This window comes from Rattus rattus, chromosome 18 (assembly GCF_011064425.1).
Source record: "Rattus rattus isolate New Zealand chromosome 18, Rrattus_CSIRO_v1, whole genome shotgun sequence".
NCBI lineage: Eukaryota > Metazoa > Chordata > Mammalia > Rodentia > Muridae > Rattus > Rattus rattus.
Window position 1 is genome coordinate 12,266,962 of NC_046171.1, and position 18,107 is coordinate 12,285,068.

The 18,107-nt window shown below is 51.5% G+C and overlaps 1 protein-coding gene across 1 annotated transcript in view; it reads right to left on the bottom strand.

Annotated features, from left to right (window-relative positions):
- Positions 1-231: 231 nt before the first annotated feature.
- Bcr (BCR activator of RhoGEF and GTPase) overlaps positions 232-18,107 on the bottom strand; it is a 127,777-nt gene continuing 109,901 nt past the window's right edge. The window contains 8 exon segments of the mRNA XM_032888340.1: positions 232-689; positions 1,018-1,180; positions 1,497-1,602; positions 2,466-2,600; positions 4,796-4,935; positions 6,514-6,623; positions 7,696-7,755; positions 17,370-17,501. Of these exon segments, the coding sequence (XP_032744231.1) occupies positions 600-689; positions 1,018-1,180; positions 1,497-1,602; positions 2,466-2,600; positions 4,796-4,935; positions 6,514-6,623; positions 7,696-7,755; positions 17,370-17,501 (936 nt within the window). The 3' untranslated portion in view covers positions 232-599.

Sequence of the window (18,107 nt, forward strand, 5' to 3'; positions counted from 1 at the left end):
GGCCGAAGACGTCACCACCTCGGCGTCTCAGACCCTGTCACGCCTACAGCGGAATTTTCCGACTCAGGGACAGTGAAGACGTCCCCACCTACACAGAGGGACATGGCTGTGGTCCCCACCCCCACTCCCCGCCCCCGCATTAGGAAGCAGCAGCAGTGTTTATTCAAGACACAACAGTTAGGGATCTGATGGTGTCCCTATTCCCCAGAGAGGATGCATTGGAACAAATGATCCAGTAGAGATTTTTTTTTCTTTTTTAAAACTCTGATAAATTAAGATTCATAAAAACCACTCTTCTCCACCTCTCTTCCCTTGTCCGCGGGCTTGCAGATGGGCTGGCTTGGGGTGCCCCCTGGTGGCAGCGAGGGAAAGGTACAGTCTGGGGCCAGCCTGGGGCTTGCGGACCACACCTGGGTGCATGTAGGCCCCCTTGGCTTTTGCTTTGGGTACTTGTCTCTTGGCAGATGGCCCAGAGCTTCGGAATGGCTAGGTTACACCACAAGAAGGGTCTCATTCCCAACTCCGTGGGTGGGTTCTCTTGTCACAGGTTTCCGGGTCATTCTGTAGGCCTCTTTAATGAGATGACTGACTCCAGGCTTTTAGACTTCAGTAGAAAACAGGATGCTCTGTCTCTTGCTGTCAGGGGCAGGGATGGCCTCCAGCTGCAGGAAATACAGCAACACTTGGACCTGTTCCGGCAGAAAAGGGAGAGACGAACACGTAAGAAGGTTGCGGGTGGGAAGCTTGTCTTGGATCACACAGCTCAAGTACTGAGAGACCCTGTTGGTGGCAAGAGTTGGGCTTGAAAGACCAGCAGGTAGGCGGGGCCTAGGGCTCTGCAAATCTAGTCAGGCACAGAGGGGATAAAAGTAGCCAGGGCCCTTCCTGGCCCTCTCAGTGCTAGCAGGCAGGCCTCCGTAGTTGAGGTGGGAATGGCTCATGCCAGAGTAGGCTGAGGGCATCTAGCCCCGAAGTGTCAAGGCAGGGTAGCGTGGACTACAGCCCTTTTTCCTATACCTGGGACATGACCTCTAGGGACCAGCTGTCAGTCATGGTGATGGGCTGGCTGGGGTTAGCGGGAAGCTTGCTCTCCTTCTCCGAGGGCCGAAGCAGCGTGGGGCCGAAGACCGTGGCGAGGTTGTGAAGGGACATCTTGTTCACTGTCTCCTTTTCAGCTACCCTGTGTAAAGCCAGAGCAGAGCGTGTCGTTCCAACATCACACTCGGGGCTGATGTCAAGATTCCACCCCCCAGAGTCTGAGGAGCCTGGATCAAGGCCAGTGGGTGGCTGGGACAACTGGGGGGGGGCACCCTCTGGGAGTGGAGGACAACTTCAAGTGCAGGGCTGGCTGTGACTTAGTGTCACGGTGCAGAGGAGAGGGATGGCGTTGGCCCTAGTCCCTAGCATGGGAACAAGTGTAGACTCGAGTAGGAGGGAAGGCTCTTGGCGCCTGGTTTCCTGGGGTGTGGGGGGCTGCATGGGAGAAAAGGCGCTACCTTTTCAAGTGGTCCAGAAGGAAGAGGAAGGTCAGGAGGTTGGCTTCTGGGAGAGACAGCAGCAGGTTGAGCATGCAGCTTTCCTTTGCGACGGGGTCTGAAAGAGCTACAGAAGGAGGGCATTTAGGTTCCAGGGCCCAAAGCGCAATCCAGAGGATGCCAGATCGAACGCTTGCAGTTGATGCTGGAAGATGCCGCGGCATTCAGGCCCCCCAGCATCGTCCGGGTCGCGCAGTTAGGCTAACTCCCACTGAGAGAGACCCTGTGGTGGTGGTTTGTATAGCAAGGGAGATGCCTGAAGAGCCTTCTCTCATCTTGAAGGACCAACAGCACCTCAGGTACAACAGCTCTCCTGAGAACCGGTGCTTACGGGTAGGGCTGGAGGTGGTACTGGGTGAGGGGGCACTGTCTGCTGCTATAAGAACATAGGAAGGCCCCTCCCCCAGCCCCTGGGAGCTCCCCTTCTATACACACGCACCCAAGGGGCCCTTTCAGGCCTGAGAGGCCAGGTCTTGTGGTGAACTGGCCCCACAGGTTGGGTCACCCTAAGGGTGAGGTGAGAGTGTGCTTCTTATGTTACTTGGGCACCATCGTCCAGGTTGAATAAAGGTCAAGGCTGGGTTTGGATCTCTGCTTGACTGGGCCAGAGCCTGGGGTCAGAGCGTTAGGGGTTCCTCCTGGGCTGGCAAGCCCTCTCCACTCAGTACTGCCTATGGAAAGGAGTATGTGGCTACCGGGATCCCCCAGCTGGACACGCCCCTGGCCACACAGACCAGTTACCCTCTGGCTGTACTGAGAGGAGAAGGCAGCAGGCAGCAGGCAGCTGGCAGAGAATCCACAGATGGCCTGTCTTTTTGTTCCCTGCCCTGCACAGCTAAGCACCTCAGGGTGGGTTCGAATGCGGGAGCAGGATCCAGGGGAACAGTCTGATTCCCTCTCCTAACAGCGCCGGGGGCCATGGATGCTCACCAATGCCTTCTGCGAAGTTAGGGTAGAACTCATCCGTGAAGAGGGGCTCGGGCAGCTCTCGGAAGTAGAGCTTCAACGTGCCAGCAATGGCGTTCACGTCCATCTCGCTCATCATCACGGACACGTCCTTGTTATCTGGAAAGAACGCAGAAATGGAGCCTACAGGTGGACCCCAGGTCTGGGCCTCAGCAACCTGCCTGGGCTGATATGGTGGCCACCACGCTGACAGATGTGTGTGCCCGGCCTCTTTATGTGGTTTGCCTTTGCATCTGAGTGACTGAGTCTGGGCAGAGGTGCTGGGAAGCAAGCGTATTCCACACCTCTGCCCACACCTCTGCTCTGCTCCCTGAAGGGGTGTCAGCTGCAGAGGCAGGCAGGGCGGGAGGTAGAGTTACTTCATGGAACCCGGTAGGAATTGTTCTTGGGTGGCAGTGTCTTCTACAGGAAGTCATTGGCGCTATTTGGGTCGCTTAAGTGATCACACTGGGTGTTTCCTTAGGACTTAGGTAGCCTCTGGTTCTCTGCACCAGAGAGCAGGTGTAGTGGTTTCAATGACAATGGCCCCAGTGGACTCATAGGAGAGTGGCGGTATTGGAGGTGTGACCTTGTTGGAGGAAGTGTTCTGCAGGGGCTGGGTTTTGACGTTTCAGTAGCTCAAGCCAGTCCCTGTGGCTCACTCTCTTTTCCTGCTGCTGCCTATCCAGAGGGAGAACTCTCAGCTCCTCTCTAGCCCCACGTCTATGCTGCTCGGGCTTCCTACCCTGACAATAAATGGACTATACCTCAGAACTGTAAGCCAGCCCCAGTTAAATGCTTTCCTTTTTGAGAGTTGCTGGGATCATGGCGTCCCTTCACAGCGATACAAACCCTATCTAAGACAGAAGGCCTGCTCTGGCTGCCCAGAGAGGCTGAGAAAGGACATTGCGTCTCCTCAAGGACTGCTGGGTCCTTGATGTCCCAGGGCAAGATGGTGGTGTAAAGACTTTGTAAGTGCAACTTCCTTCTGAGTCCTGCTTCTGTCTGCTTGTTCTAGGGGATGCTGGGGAAGGACCCAGTGCTGGATGATTTTTGTCAAGTTGAAACAAACCTACATATATCTGAGAAGAGGAACTCTTAACTAAACAAAACAAAACAAAACCAAAAAAACTTGGATTGGCCTGCTGGCTTTTCTTGGTGCATGCCTGACAGGCAAGGGTCTAAACCACTGGGGGCCCTGCCCACCGTCCTTGGAAAGGTGGTCCTGGGTTGTAGAAGGTGGCAGACTGAGCAAGCCATGAGGAAAAAGCTAGTAAGCAGCATTCCTCTGTGGCTTTTGCTTCAATCTCTGTCTCCAGGTCCCTGCCTTCAGCTCTGGCCCTGACTTCCTTCCATGATAAGACTGTGAGCTGAGTGTTGCAACCTGAAATAAACCCTTTCCTCCCCGAATTGCTTTTGCTCCTGGTGTTTTATCCCAGTAATAGAAACCTTAACTAAGACTGGTCCTCTGAGCGTCTCAAGGTCCTTGCTTTGCATTCGGGACAGCTCTGTCTCCCTTACAGAGTAGGAGGGGCTTTGAGACAGGTAGAAACAAGATGGCACCAGGGGTATATCCATGCCATCGGCCCACACAGTCCTCAAGTAGGCCAGAGTCAAATTATACTGGGATTAGCATCTCCTGTCCACTCCAAGCCATCGGACAACATCCCAAGGAAGGCCTCGGTCCAGCTTGATGGCTGTGGCTAGGCCTTTGAAGGGTTCGCTTCCTTTTAAAAGAGTTCCTCGTTATTGTTATGTATCTGTGTGTGTCTGCATGAGTTTTCTGTGCACCAGCTACATGCAGGATCCCACAGAGGCCAGAAGACGACCCTGGATCCTCTGTAATTAGAGTTACGAGTGCGTGTAAGCTATGACTGTGGGTGCTGGGAACTTATCCTGGGTCCTGAGCAAGAGTAGTATGTGCTCTTTCCTAAGGCCATCTGTCCACCCGGCCTTCTCTTTTGAGATGTGAAAGTTTTAGACAGGGCCTGAACTCCTAAACCCAAGCGATCCTGTCTCAATCTTCTGAGTAGCTGTAACTGCAGAGGGTAACACCAACATGGCCAGACCACGTTACCTCTCCCAAATACTGAGATTATGGGTGATTATAATATAATATTATATATAATAATAATTATAGATATAATAATTATAGATTATTGGTGATTATTAATCATCAACCAATCAACTACCTGACACAGGGAATCGCTAGGTAGCTACAGAGGACCTGGAACCCAGTAGCGTGATCTGCTAGGCCCTTCGGAGTTTCAGCGTGGACACCACCCTCTGTTCCCCACGGCCTGGGCGATACTCACTGACATCAAAGGCTGCCTTCAGGGCCTGAATGTCCGTGGCCACTCCAGACACTCGGTAGATGCCTACTTCCTCCATGCCCCGGCGCTCAATCTCCTCCACACACTGGCGTACAATGTAAGGTACCTTGGACCTCTCTCTCCTGCAGGGGGGAAGGAAGGTTATGTAGGGTTTGAAGATTCGGTCAAGCTTTCCTTCCTGCTATGAGTTCTCTCACGTGTGTATTTTATCAAGAACTTTCTAAGATCCGAAAGCATCCGATTACATTGCAAGTTACGTATGGCCGTGTGGGGGGAGGTTAGGAGGCTGTTTTCTCCTTCCATGGTGCTGGAGGGCACTCAGGGCATACCTTACAGATGTTAGCTAGATCCCTAACTAACCGAGGAGGCTTTTTTTAGGTGACACTGACCCAGGAAGTGTAGATCCCAGGCCGTGAATGAACCAATAGCTTCCTGAGTCCTGAGAAAAACTCTCACCTCTAAGACAGAAAGTCAGACAGGGTGTTAGTCCAGATTCTTGACTGCTGTGCAGTAAATCCCCTGTGGCCCTCTGAGAGCTAAGTCTCCCGCAGGGCAGACACTCGCATCTGCCACGTGCTGGATAGTTTTATGTCAACCTGAGACGAGCTAGAGTTATCTGAAAGGAGCGACCCTCATTTGAGAAAACATCTCCATAGGTAAACCTGTGGGGCATTTTCTTAATTAGTGATTGAAGGGAGAGGGTCCAGCCCATTGTGGGTAGTGCCATCCCTGGGCTGGTGGTCCTGGGTTCTATAAGAGAGCAAGCTGAACAAGCCAGGGGAACAAGCCAGTAAGTAACATCCCTCCATGGCCTCTGCATCAGCTCCTGCCTCCAGGTTCCAGCCCTGCATGAGTTCCTGCCCTGACTTCTTTCAGTGATGAATGGTGATATGGAAGTGTAAGCCGAATAAACCCTCTCCTCCCCAAGTTTCTTTGGCCGTTGTGTTTCATCACAGCAACAATGACCCTAACCAAAACAGGCTGCAATGTTCAACTCTTCAGGGTTACCCAAGTACCTTGCACTTCAAATGCTTTCTCTAGCGACAACCTCTGGACCCACGGGTACGACTCTGGACCCAGAATGCTTTGAAGACAGAAACCGGTGCTATACAGAGGTGTGAGCTTAGTTTTACTTGTAGTGGGACTCAGAACCACCACCTCTCCAAGTCCCAACGTCTAGTTATGGGGGAGAGGCAAGCGGGTGGCTTCCTTCCCAAAGCGCACATCCTTGTTTTCTGGAAAGAGCTAGGACCAGACTGTGTCAGCGCCTGGGCGGCGAGTGAGGCCGGACAGTATTCCATCCTGGGGAAGTGAGTGAAATAGGGGAGGAAGTGGCCTGTCGCCCCAAGAACTACCCTCAAACCAACAAACAGGCATCTCCTGGCAACGGGACCATGACAAAGGGGCAGAAGTTCAAAGAATGCTACAGGAGCGTGGGACCACAATGCACCCCAAGCGAGGGAGGGAAGCAAGTCCTGCACTTGGGCAGTTCCTGACCGTGAGGCGAGGACATTCCTGAGCTGGTTTTGCAAATAAACAGATGGAGGTGGCTAAGCCAAGATTCACTGTCTCTCAGTCTTCCTTGGGGCCACTCCACTCTGACCCCATCCAGCTAGTAGGGCCATGCACCGAGACAACAGGCCCAGTCTTTCCCTCAGACGTGCCTGCTAAGCGTCTTCTGTGAAGGTCCCACTACTCACTTTGTGACCACAGCGATTTTGACACCGAAGACCCCCGTCTGTTTGCGGGAGGGCATTCTCTTCAGGCTGAACTCCCTGCTTGTGAACTTGACCGAGAGTTTCACTTCAATCTGCAGAAGAAGAGAGAGGCATGGGTCTCATGCGCTCTGGAACCTCGTGGGCTGAGATCTCAGGGCCTCTGAAGGTCTTATCCCAACAACCCTTTTCGCCCCCAGGGCAAACAGGACCCAGAGGGAGGTGGAGCAAGTCCTTGTGGGTCAGTAAGAGCCAGGGATGGTCAGGGGCATGCTTCTTCAGAGTCTCCTCCCATATTGTCGATATCCCCCTTTCTTTTTTAAAGTAATAACTGAACGAAAAAGTAGGACGGGCTGGGGTGTGTAGTGCACACACTTACTATGGGTACAAGATACTGGGTTCGATCAATTCAAAGCACAAGAACAAAGCAAAAGAAAACAAAACAGCCAAACAGCGCTACCCACACCCCCCAAAAGACCCCACTACAAGGAAGGGAATAAAAAAAAAAAAAAAAAAAAAAAAAAAAAAAGGAAGGGAATAAATCAAACATCCTAATCTGGAAATCTAAAGTGTTCCGAAACTGTAAACGTCTCGAGCTCCAGCATGCTACATGCGGAGGCCTCCACACCCCACGGACGCCCTGCTAAGTTAAGATGCACCAAATTATGTCCCCAGAGCTGCGCATAAAAGTTTCATATTTATATGTGCGTCCCCCTGTCCAAGACTGCTTTATGGACATTCAAATATCCTATAACCAGAAAAAGGAAAACAAAAATCTCTAAAAATGCTCGAGTTCCAATCCTTTTGGATACATTTTTCTGAGACAGCCAGAGACTGGCTCTCAGGTGGTCTGCAAGATGCGTTCCGCCCCAGGATCCCTAGCTCCGCTGGTCTTTCTTTTAGGACAGTGCAGGGTCTGGGTGGCAACTGGACACCGGCTAGAGAGGGCTCCTTCCTGTGCACCGTCCCCACTCTGGAGGTTCCCCTCTCTGCCATGCACACCACACTCCTGCTCTGGTGGGGTTTCCTTGCCCCTCTGGGGCCCTCTGTCCTCTCCAGCAACCACCTCAGGCTTGGCGGGCAGTCTTAGGATTGCTCTGGATGGAACTGGGTCTGCTTTAACTTTCGGTGACAGACGGACACACACAGAGCCCTGTGGGCACTTACTCCATTCATGTCGATGACAGTCCGCTGCCAGTCTCTGTCCTGGAGGGCTTGGGGGTCCAGCTGAAACCAAACACGCACGGTTATGAAAGGTCCTCGGGGCGGCTTGGAGGCTGCGCCTGGCGATGGCTGACGCTGCTGCTGTGCTATATTCTGCACTGATAGCCGAGTCTTACTGCGGCCAGGGAGGGGAACTGACCTATTAGGGTGCCACGTCTCACAGTCAGGAGCCCTGTCCCCGATCCGCACCCCACGTGGAGCCCAAGTCCTACTGCCCTTTGCCAGAGGCGCTGCTAAGTCTGAATGGAGGTCAAACACCTGGTTATGATGGCCGACTTCAGTGGTTGACCGGGAGAGGGCAGGGTGTCGAGAGTTGCCAATCATGCTTTCTCCTTGTACCATGCCCAGAAGCATATAGAGCGACACCCCAAATCAGATGAAGCCTCCCCGTGACCTTCTAACTTTGATCTCGGCAAACGCTGTCCAGCAGGTGGTCTATGGAACCTACTGTTTAATGTCACCTAAATAAGCAGCCTTCAGAACCCCCACGAGCCCCTGACCTGTGGAAACTCTGCCTCCCGTTCTGATGAGCGCCCATTAGCTGTCACGGGAAGCCTTAGAGAGGCCACTAGCTAGGCCAGATAAATAAGCAACTGGGAGTCTTTTGAAAACTCACCATCTGGGACTGAGGGTCGCTCAGTGGTAGAGCTCTCCCTGGCAGGTGCGAAACCCAGGTTTTTTTTATCTTTAGTGCCCCCAAATTAGAGACAAGCGAGAAACCATTACTCTCCCCAGATTCTTTCTACAAAGAACTAAGCTCCTTTCAGGAAGGGAGTCTATTGTGTGGGGCAGCTCGCTGCCCTGGCTTCGAAGTCTTTGTGGGGCCTACCCGTGTCTTGGCTGCCCAAGAACAGTGCCCCTTCCTTCATGAGAAATAAGCTTAGTGAGACAAATCCTTCCCTTCCCATCTTAGGACAGTAATTATGGAGACCCCTCTCCCCTAGAAACCCAGGATCAACAAAGGTCATGGGTAAGCAGTCCAAAGACCAGGGGAGGTCGAGCGGTCGGTCGAGGAGAGCATCTGGGTGACTGGGTCCCTCCCACTCCTCCCGGCCCTCCTGGGGATCCCAGGTCCTGACTGGCCCACCTTGCCCCTGCACACCAGACATCGGATATGAGTCCACAGGGCAGTGCCTCGGGCACACAGCTGTTTTTCAGCAGAGGTTATCCGGCTCCGGCTTCCCCGGCTGGGGTAGAAAAACCGAATGAGGCCCTGCATTGGCGATGGGGGTCTGGCAGCAAGAGGCTTGTGGAGCTGAAGCTGAATGGCAGTGGTGAGCTCCCGGCCTCGGTCTCCTTTTGAGCAGGCTTCCAGGGAAGCTCCACCCTACAGCTGGGCCAGCCAAGGTCAGAGTTTCCCATCACCCATACATTCCACTTTGTTTTTTTGTCAGTATATGGGAAAACCCGGCTCCTGCTGCAGAGTCGATTGGTTACGGGAATCCAGATAAGTCACAGTCTCCTCTTACGCTGAGTCTCCTTTTCAAGTGGGTGGTTTCCGGTGGTCCAAATTTAGAGACTCTGAGTAACGTGTGCAACTGGTCAGTTCGAGCCGGCAGTGTCTTGAAAATGTCTGAAAGGCCTGCTGATGCTTCTACATCGCACGTACAGCCTCCAAAGGATTCGGGGCAGAGAGCATTCTGAGTATCGACCTTGTTCCCTGCGGGCAAACTGCTGGAGTCTGTCCAGATCTGGACAAGGGTCACGCCCAAGCGCCGAGACCTAGCCTCTAACCCACCCCTAGGGCTGCTGGTGTCAGTCCTCCTGTTTGTACATCACGTTGGTGTCTGAGCATTCAACCCTCACAGCAGCCTCGAACTGGTGGCTCTGCCTCAATGAAGAGAACGCGCTTGGCAGAGCAGAAACGTTGCAAAGAGTAACAGGACAAGGGGGGCCGGCCTCCCTGCAAACATTAAATTCCGGCACACTCTCCCGTGCAGCTGAAGTTCCAGAGAAATAAACAGGCAGGAGGAGGCTGGGCTTTGGAAAAAATGATGGCTGAGGGGAAGGGCTGTGGAACAATAGTGCAGGGGAAAGCTGAAGCCTGCGATGCCCTTGTGGTTGTATGGTGTCACTGCTCACACAGACACCCGGCAGCCAGCATGTGTGTTCACACGGTGGTCTCGGAAGGGCAATCTGTATCGGACAGAGTCTCCCTGGGGCTGGACCAGGGCAGGGACTCAAGGACAATTGTGGTCAGTGGGGTCTGGTGGATGCCTGGAAAACTGTCTAGTCTATACCAGGACAAGCTGGACAAAGCCCCAAGTTCAACCAGGGCAGGCGCTGGACCCTCTACCTACACTTGGGAAAACAGTGATCCATGATGACTTAGACCAAGCAAGGGGTCACAGTAGCACCGACCACAGTAAAAGTGGAAGCAAACCAAGTGACCAGAGAAACATTAAAATGTGGGCTGTGACAGGGTAATTTTATTTAACTACTAATGACAATACGAAATGATATAAATAATAATAATAATAATAATAATAATAATAATAATAATAATAATAATAACCCTTAAAAAACAAGTCATCTGGGCAGTGATGGTGCACACCTTTTTTTTTGGTTCTTTATTTTGGAGCTGGGGATCGAACCCAGGGCCTTGTGCTTCCTAGGCAAGCGCTCTACCACTGAGCTAAATTCCCAACCCCTGGTGCACACCTTTAATCCCAGCACTTGGGAGGCAGATGCAGGAGGATCCCTGAGAGTTAACGGCCAGCCAGGTCTACAGAATGAGTTCCTGGCCAGCCAGGGCTATAGAGAAACCCTGACTCAAAACCAAAACAAAACATTCCCCCACCCTCAACCCCCAAAGAACAAGTCACAGAAGACCACCTCTAGCATGAGTCTGTTGATACGAAATGTGGAGAACGGACACATCTCTAAAGACCAAAGCTATTACTACCCCGATGGCTGCGTGGGAACCTCAGACATAGCCTGAGCAGGACGCATAGGTTAGGAGAGATGGTACAACAGGAAAAAAGGGGACAGGACAAGATTCTATGACTCAGTATGTTAATCCCCGGGAAGGAACAGGGCTCTGAGAATTTGGCGGCCTAGGAAGTTTATGGAGATGAGGAATGGGCAGCGGGCACGGAGAAATCTCTAGCGGGTTCAAGACTCCAAGAGACCTGGGCTTTACCAAGTCTGATGGCCTCCTTTGCATGGTGGCCCTAGCTGAGGATGCTGCCCTCAGGATCCTGTACCTGTCCTGACCACAGGCCGTCAGGCTGCTCGCTGAATGGCATCCTCCTAGCTCAAGCATCCCCTGGATCCTGGGTAACTGCTGGTCTTGGGGTATAAAACTTGATGCCTTCACCTTGGGCAGTCTTTCCCTGAGGACACACCTAGTGTCCATCTCTGTGACGGTCTCCCTATGCCCATTCCTGGCCCCTCCATCAGTGACATATGCGGATGCCAGTGTGACCTTGCAAGCAGGCCGACCCTGGCTTTTGGCACACCCGTAGGATCTTTCTTGAGTCTCTCTCTATGAGTCACAAAGGCTGGGGAGTAAATGTCTTCATGTTCTGGCATTCTTGGAGCCTGGCATATAGGTCCTTCCTCACAAGGATGACACAACAGGCCCTGACGTATGAGGGCTTGCATAACCCACAGAAGCTTGGGCCTATCTTGAAAAGGACCAAGGTCCTGTGTACGAATCGCCCGGAAGGACTCATGTTCTTCTTGCTGGTGACACTCTGAACAGTTATCACCATCCTGGTGACCACGTCCGGAGCAGAGCCGCCACATCCCTTCCTCTTTCTGGCGTTGTGGATCTGGTGTGTGTGTTCACCTGGGTTCAGAAAGAACGGCACCCCATCTTTCAGGAAGAGAAGCGGGGACCTGAGAAGTAAACTGGGATGCAAAGGCTCAGGCTGTGGTTCTTGGGCTACGTGTTCATTAGTACCATTTATGGGGCAAGGAAGCGCACCGAGTCAGGATCTTAACCTCAGCGGAGCCCAACACTCCCAGGCCTCGGATGTGCGCGAACAGTACCATCAGAGCCTCGGTTTCCATCCTGGTCCTTCTCTTGGGCTCCGCTGTCCTGCCTGAGCCTGGACTTCTTCCCGTTCGGGACTGTGTCTTCTCCATCTCGGCTTCATCTCACAGGACGACTCTCTACTCACTGTCTGAGCCCGGGCTGCCATTTCCCACTAACTCCTAGCAGCAAGAGATAGGCAGCTAGGCACCCGACCCACATGGCGTGCGTGGGAGGCATCGACGTCACTGGGAAAGCCTGGCTCAGGGAGGCTGGCCCTGGCTAGTCACAGACGCTTTCCCGCTATACCTAACCCAGAATGCAGTATCCACAGGTGAGGAGAAGCCAGGAGAACGGGAGAGCGGGAGAATGGAGCCAGACCCAGTGTCGGCCACGATCCACACTACTGCTCCTCCCCCTGCTTCCTTCCTCCCGGGGTCACACGGACAAGCCCTTGTTGCTAGGAGACATCCAGTGTAGGCGGGGCGTGAGTCATTTAGACTCTTTTCAAGTGCTTGGGTTCCTTCCGATGTGACGTTCCTGAGGCCATTCATTTCTCTCATTTCTCAGACCGTGGCGGTGACTGCGGGACCTGAGCAGGATCCGGCAGGCTCCAAAGCCTCTTCACTGACAATGACGGTGACAAAAAATAGTAACAGTAATAACAGCACCGAATGCCGACCGGGTCTGGGTGACACGTCACCGAGCTGCAGACATATTGTGTCTCCCAGAATGACACCAGGCTGGAAGGATGAGGGGTTATGACTCACTTGGGTCACACAGGGCACAGGAGGGCTGGGGAGTGCACGGAGACTGCCCTCTTTACCAGACTATTCAGACTCTGAGCTTTGTTCAACATGGCTTCACCCCTGTGCAAAATCCCAGCCTGAGTGAGAATCCTGTTAAATCAGTTTTTCTAGGAACATATACCCTGTGTGTGTGTATATTTTTGGGGAGGGGGGGTGCTTTATCTTGTGCGTGTGCATGTGTACATGTTTGTGGAGGACAAGGCCAACCTCGGGAGTCATTTCTCAGGTGCTGGCCACCTTGTTTTTATCAAGTGAGTTCAGGTCAGTCACTGACCCGGAACTTACTGAGTTAAGTTCAAGACTGGAATCTGTCAGGTAAGACGGACTGGCTGGCCAGAGAGCTCTGAGGATCTGCCTGCTTCGGTTTCCCCAGAGCTGGGATTACAAGTGGTTCATCACACTGGGCTACCCCATTCCTGCCCCCCACACTTTCTTTTTTTAAAGTGTGGCTTTTGGAGGCTTCAAGCCTCCATATCAACTAAGCCATCTCTCCTCATTTTCCCACCACCGCCAACATCAATCAATCAATCAATCAATCAATCATCATCATCAATCATCATCATCCTCTTCATCATCTTCTCCATCATCATCTTCTTCTTCATCTTCTCCATCATCTTCTTCTTCATCATCTTCATCATCATCATCATCATCACGACCACCACCACCATTCATCATCATCTTCTTCATCATCATCTTCTCCATCATCACCATCATCATCATCATCATCATGACCACCACCACCATTCATCATCATCTTCATCATCATCACCTTCTTCTTCATCATCTTCTCCATCATCATCATCATCCGACCACCACCACCACCACCATCATCATCATCATCATCATCATCATCATCATCATCATCATCATCATCATCATCATCATCGCCGTCGTCGTCTTGACAGTACCTCATTGAGCCCAAATAATTCACCAAGTGGTTGTGCCTAACCTTGGAGCCTTGAATTTCCTGTCTCTACCTCCAAAAAGTGCTGGATTGTGGGTCTCGTCCCCCATCTTTGATATTTAGGTGGGTTCTTTGTCTCCTGCCTTTCTCCAGGTAATGCCTGCTCACCTGAGCTTCCTTCAGAAAAAAAAAAAAAAATCCCATTGGGCTGGTCGGGCCGGAATCCTCCTCACTCATGGTGTTTCCTCTTAGTAATCTCGACCCACTGACCCTTACCCTGTCCCTTGGCTGTAAATTCCCACTTGCTGGCGCTGTATCTGGAGCTGAGGCCTATTCTATACAACGGTGTCCCTTCCCTCTTGGGAATATCCTGAGTATGTCTTTCTGCCTCTGCTGCCTTCAATGTTTTCTGGCACTGGACATTGCTCCTCTCTTTGCTAGGCTGGTGCGGGGCGCTCAGACGCCCCGACAGAAAAGCAAATGCATCAGGAAATATTTTGTTCATGTGGAGGCATCACAGCAAGGGGGTTTCAAAGAAGCTCAGTGTGATAAGCTAGCTTTGTTCACTTCCTACTGAGACCCAGAGCTTTCTAGTGTAGGACTCAGAGACCCTGGTTCAAATCCAACCATTCCCAAGAGTCAAGGTAAAAATTCAAGTCATTTAAGTCACTACTAGTGGGACCTGAATTTCTCTTTGCTAACCTGATAAACCCACAAAGGGGCCAGGCAACACCCAGTCTGTTGACATTCTTGGAATCACCCTTGTGTAGAAGTTTGCCCTGGTTCTTCCTCCAGCCCCGTGCTCGCAGAAATAAGACTGAGACTCAAAAATATATTTACAAATACCTTGGCTGTATAGCTAGGCTCTTCTCTCACTAGATATAACTTAAAATATCCCATTTATTCTAGCCTATATTGTGTCACACAGCTGGTTACCTGTGCTTAGGCACCATGCATCTAGCTTGTCACATCTTTCCGGAGAATCTCCTTTCCTCCCAGAATTCTCTCTCTTCCTGGTGTCCCACCTTCTACTTCCTGCCACAGGTCACAGGCTTTTTAATTGACAGGTGAGCCATCCATACAAAACAGAAGATGTTCTCCCTATATCCCCAGTAAGCTGGGTAATTGAGGCTTCAAGAGAGCACCAGGGCCTGGGACTTGTATGAAGAATGCCTGGGCTGTGGGCAGATGCCAAGGGGAGGGCTTAGAGCAACGGGTGCTGGCGCTAACAGGTCACAGACAGCACTGCTCACCCGATGACCTGAAACACTTGGGAAAGCGTCTCCTAAAATGTCAAATGACGTTCTCCAAGACTTGCTGCAGCACATGGGTGATCCCAGCTACTAAGGAGGCTGAGGCAGTTGGCCTGTCTGTGAGCTCAGGTAAATCCGTAAGACTGTTTCTGACTAAAATAAGAAAGGACGGTGGTAGAATGCTTGCTTAGCAATGCAAGGTCCTTGGATCACCCCTCCCTTCGCCTGTAAAAGATCTACTGTGAGCATGTGAAACAATCTGGTTGAACACATCCCTCAGTGTGACAGTCCAGAGATAGTGGGCACCTGTGTGACATCATAAAGCCACTAAAGGAGCTGTCATGGGACTTCTGAATTCTAGAGAGGTAGTGAGGACAAGTTGTTTCAAGATCAAGCCCAATCCTCGAAACGATTCCCTGGGTTCCTATTTCGAGACGCGACCTCCCCTTTCTGTACAATTAACAATACCAAGATGATGGTCTTCTCGGCTCTAACGCTGAGCTTAAAGGAAACCCCTTTTCTCTTAGGGATCGACCTCAAACATTTTGTTATACTACGGAAAAACAGGCCCACACGGCACACAACAAAAGGCCAGCACCATGTCAGTCATTCGATCTGTAACTGTCACTTGGTCGATGTGCAAACACTATGTTCTTTTAAAAGGCCAATAGTAAGCCGGGCATGGTGGCACATGCCTTTAATTCCAGCACTCGGAGGCAAAAGCAGTGGATCTCTGAGTTTGAGACCAGATTGGTTTACAGAGTGAGTTCTAGGTCAGCCAGGGCTACAAGGAGATATCCTGTCTCAAATCACCAAAGCCCAACCAAGCAAACAAACAAACAGAACAACAACAACAACAGCAACCTTCAAAGGCTAATACTGGGGCTAGAGAGGTAGCTCAATGGTTAAGATCACCTACTGCTTTTGCAGAGGACTCAGGTACAGTTTGTATCACCAACATGACAGCTCACAGCCACTCAAGTTCTGGGGGATGTGGTTCCTTTTTCTGGCCTCCTCAGGCACAAGGCACATATGTAGTGCACAGACACAACTGCAGGTAAAGCATTCATGGATGCACAGAAGATAAAGAATAAATCAATCTAGCCAGCAGAGTCAGGCAGATCTCTGTGAGTTCAAGACCAGCCTCATCTGCAGAGCGAGCTCCAGGACAGGCAGGGCTACACAGAAAGACCCTGTCTGGAAAAACCGAAAGAACACAATCTGAGAACTTCCTTGGTGTCCAAGGACACTATGGTTGTTCTGTAGTTGGCTCAGTACAAAGGCTGTGGCGGCAGCATGACAGGGTGTAGACAGGATGTTTAGAGAAACGTTTTTTGTTTTCCAGCCTGCTCTTGGTTTACGGTAATCCCCTGGGGCCCCAAGCATCTGAGTTCCTGAACACATCTGCACAATTAAAACCAGGTAGCAGCCTCCATCTCTCAGGACCCTGGCCAGGTAGGGGACAGAGACTTCCTGATCTTCATGAAGGGAATGTGGGTCCTCTCAAAGCCAGAACTTTCCCTTCCTCACCCTTGCCACAGGGTGAATTTTACTTCCTGCCCCTAGGGAAGGAAGCTGGTGCTTGTGGGTGTGTACTGCGCTCTCACAGGTGTCCGGGATGTCCTTTCTCCTCTGAGTGTCCTCACACGAAGAGAGAAAGTCTAGGCAGTACTTAAGACCTGACACCCACTTCCACGGCAGGAGGTCAGATAGAAGAGTCTGGGCTGCACGTAGTAAGATGTACCGTACGGATGGTGAGAGAAGAGGAGAACTGCCTGGACGCTCACAGCCCAGCAGCAGAAACAAAAGACTCTGCTTCAAGGGCAAAAGATGTCTTACTGCTTCTGCGTGCATACTGTAGTATGCTCTGCTTGCACATTAAATAAACAGATAGATAAATAAATGACTTGACTGTAAAAAAAAAAGAAGTAGCAGGCACTAGAACTTTTTACTTTGGCAACAGGAGTGCTCTGTGTAGTCCGTCCTGGCCTCGAGAGACACAGCAGAGAGACCACAGCTGTGTGCAGCACAGGTCACAGCAATCCAGACGTTCCCCTAGCTGCTCCTCCGGCAGCACTGTTAGGCTCATAGCTGGTGATGTCAGCTCCTGTCTGCCAGGATATAGGGAGACTTGGTGGCACTTCTGAGGCTATATAAAGTTTCAAAGGGACCGAGGGACAAATGGCCCTTCCTTAGGACTGGGAACCCTGCACCGGGCCTGTAGGGACTCATTCTCTCGGCCTTCCTGAGGCCTCTTATGCTAATTCTGAGGGACCCCACGTGCACACTGTTCAGAAAACGAGCTGGAAAATGGGCCTGTACCCCAGACAGAAAATGAGTAGGCTCTGGGACTCCTGCTTTTTAAGGGAGAAGGTTTTATAACCAATTTAAGCCCAGGGCAGCACCTAACCATGTGTCTGTGGGCTGCTAGAGCACACAGAGAGAAACTCTGGGTTCAGCTGCAAGAACAAGTTTGACCAGAAAAAAAAAAAATCTTTGGGATTTGGAACAAGACAGGATATAATCGATAGAAAGAGAAAGGAAGGACCCGCGACAGGGCTGGCTCTCCACTCCATCCCAAGAGTTAGGCTGTTTCAGCAGCCTTACATCAGACAGGCCATGGAGCATCTGCATGGGGTGTGGCAGGGTGTGGCAGGGTGTGGCAGGCTCACCTGGACCTGTCCTTTCCCCATGAGCTTGTCAGCGCTCTCGCCATCCTCCTTCGCCATCTTCATTTTGTTGTAACACTTTTCATAGCATAGTATCCGCAGGGTCTGGGAGCCTTCGAGCTCTATCTCAAACTCCTGTGGTTCCCCGAAAGAAAGAAAGTTACCGGTGAACAACCAAATATGTGGCAGTCTGAACCATGGCTTGACAACAAATGCTACCCACCCCTCACTGGGTCCTGGGACCTTCATTAGCATCCCTGTCACTACACTGCGGGTCTCTGACCGGGTGTTTCTGGAAGCTTTTAAACCCTCTCAAACCTACTTCTAACTTGGTACACCAGCGTCTAACTCCAAAGGAAAGTCTTGATGCCAACAGCACTGGGTGACTATCAGAGATGGATATTTGATAAGTTTGGATGGTTGTACCGTAGCAGAAGACACAAGTCACCATTTCTTTGTGAAAACCCATAGAGTATACGTCTAACGTCAACGGCAGCCTCTGGGTGATGCAGGCTTTATGGATGCAGGCAAATTACATCATACGAGGTTTTTAACAGTAGGTAACACATGTGAGTTCCTGCGGTTGCCCTCAATTCGGCTGGGAACTTAAGACTGAAGAATGAAACTGAGGAGGTTAGGGGTACAGTTCAATGTTTAGAAGCATAAGCTCCGGTTTCAGTAGATTCTATTTTTTTAAAAAAGACCCTGTAACCGGTAAATGGGCCCTACAGGCGGCTCTGG